Source organism: Anopheles aquasalis, chromosome 2 (assembly GCF_943734665.1).
Source record: "Anopheles aquasalis chromosome 2, idAnoAquaMG_Q_19, whole genome shotgun sequence".
In the NCBI taxonomy this organism is placed as follows: Eukaryota; Metazoa; Arthropoda; class Insecta; order Diptera; family Culicidae; genus Anopheles; species Anopheles aquasalis.
This window is the reverse complement of record NC_064877.1, coordinates 71,228,147-71,229,653: the sequence shown is the minus strand read 5'-3', so window position 1 is coordinate 71,229,653 and position 1,507 is coordinate 71,228,147. Positions and strand designations below refer to the sequence as shown.

At 46.2% G+C, this 1,507-nt stretch overlaps 1 protein-coding gene across 1 annotated transcript in view; it reads right to left on the bottom strand.

Annotated features, from left to right (window-relative positions):
- Window positions 1-229: 229 nt before the first annotated feature.
- Window positions 230-1,507, bottom strand: part of LOC126581165 (phosphatidylinositol glycan anchor biosynthesis class U protein) — a 1,882-nt gene continuing 604 nt past the window's right edge. Inside the window, exons 2-5 of the mRNA XM_050244645.1 lie at window positions 1,098-1,507; window positions 759-1,030; window positions 547-689; window positions 230-483 (exon numbers count right to left, since the gene is read on the bottom strand). The exon at window positions 1,098-1,507 is cut by the window's right edge and continues 239 nt beyond it. Of these exons, the coding sequence (XP_050100602.1) occupies window positions 370-483; window positions 547-689; window positions 759-1,030; window positions 1,098-1,507 (939 nt within the window). The 3' untranslated portion in view covers window positions 230-369. The remainder of the gene's footprint in view (window positions 484-546; window positions 690-758; window positions 1,031-1,097) is intronic.

Below are 1,507 nucleotides of genomic sequence, written 5' to 3'. Positions count from 1 at the left end.
AACACACCCAGGATTAATAGGACTTTCGGGTCGTCGGATGCGAGAAAATCCGGACCGCGCACGGGAACCGCGTTGGTGAGTTTGGAGAAGGGTGAAACCGAGAGGGAGGTACATGAAAACATTAGAAAACTCCGAAAGAAAAAATAATATAAAAAAAGGTATAAAATTGTGAAGTAAAAATGCAATGCTCTTTTTTGATGAAAAGTCAATAAAAAGAAAAATTGTGAACAAAAAAAAACTAAACATTTCTTTTACTGCGAAGAGCTCCATTACTTCCTATCAATTAAATCAAGTCTTTGTATGCTTTCTATTAGGGTATGTTATTCAGTAAAGTTCACCTAATGCTTCCAATTCATTGCTTTTGTGTTGTTAATACTCTAGCGTGATGCGGGCCTCTTTACCATCGACTAGCACACGGATACCGTGCTTAAGACAGAACTCCCGTTTGATGTAACCGAAGAAGAGATCGGTGATGAGGAAGATCTGCAACAAAAGGGAAACGGATCAGCATAGTGTGGAGTGGGATGGAATCCCTCGGAAACGAACCTGAGCAGTGCAGAAGATGAGTGTGACTCCGAAGTAAAAGTTGGCGTTAGCGGAATTGTTATAGATCCAAAGGTGCCAAACTGTGGGAGCCAAAACGCTGGTAACTAGGATCGTTGCTCCGACGATGAAGTTGTTCTTCATGACTGTGGCAAAGACAGGGTGATAGTGTTCAATCATTCTCAAAGGTATCCACCGATGATCGTTAAACTTACACATGGAGATCGACTTCCACAGTGGAATCAGCGCGAGGTAAAAGCTAACATCACCCACACACGGGTACGATCGGAATACGGCGGTTAGGCCGATCAGCATCGTTGCCAGCATAATCGGTTCCTTGTGCAGCTTGAACGTCAACGGGAACAGATACAGCAGAGTGGCATTGATTTGGAACGAATACAGGAACAACGTACGGAAATGGTCGAACATTTCGGTGAAGAAGTACCAGAAAAGGCCAATATTGGGCTGCAAACTGCGGCAGTTGATGCTGGACCAAAAGAGAATAACAATGTACAGGCACCAGGTTACCCGGAATTACAATACAGGATACTCACATAAACCCGTAAGTAGCATCAAGAAAGCTCCAATCTCCTCGCATCAACCAGCTGCTCCAATAGTTAATAGCTAAGAACACAACCAAAAACAAGGTACAACTCAGGGCAATGCTGCGAAACCGACTCTTTCCGGGTGGCGTTTTCTGGTTCGCGATGTATAGCGCACCGGGAGCTAGCAGCACGAAGGGATACAGATTGATCTGAGTTTCCAGAGCAAGTGCCACGAGCGCGAGCCCTCGCTGGCGGCGTGATAAGGCGTACAGAAAGAGCGCTAGTAGGAAGTTGCTCCACACGGTCGTGGTTTGACCGACACAGTTTAGAATGGCATACGGGTTGAAGAGGTACGCGAAGCCGACTGACATCGGTACCGAGGCCAGGTCGGCCGCAACGAGATGCAATTCCTCCGTGTC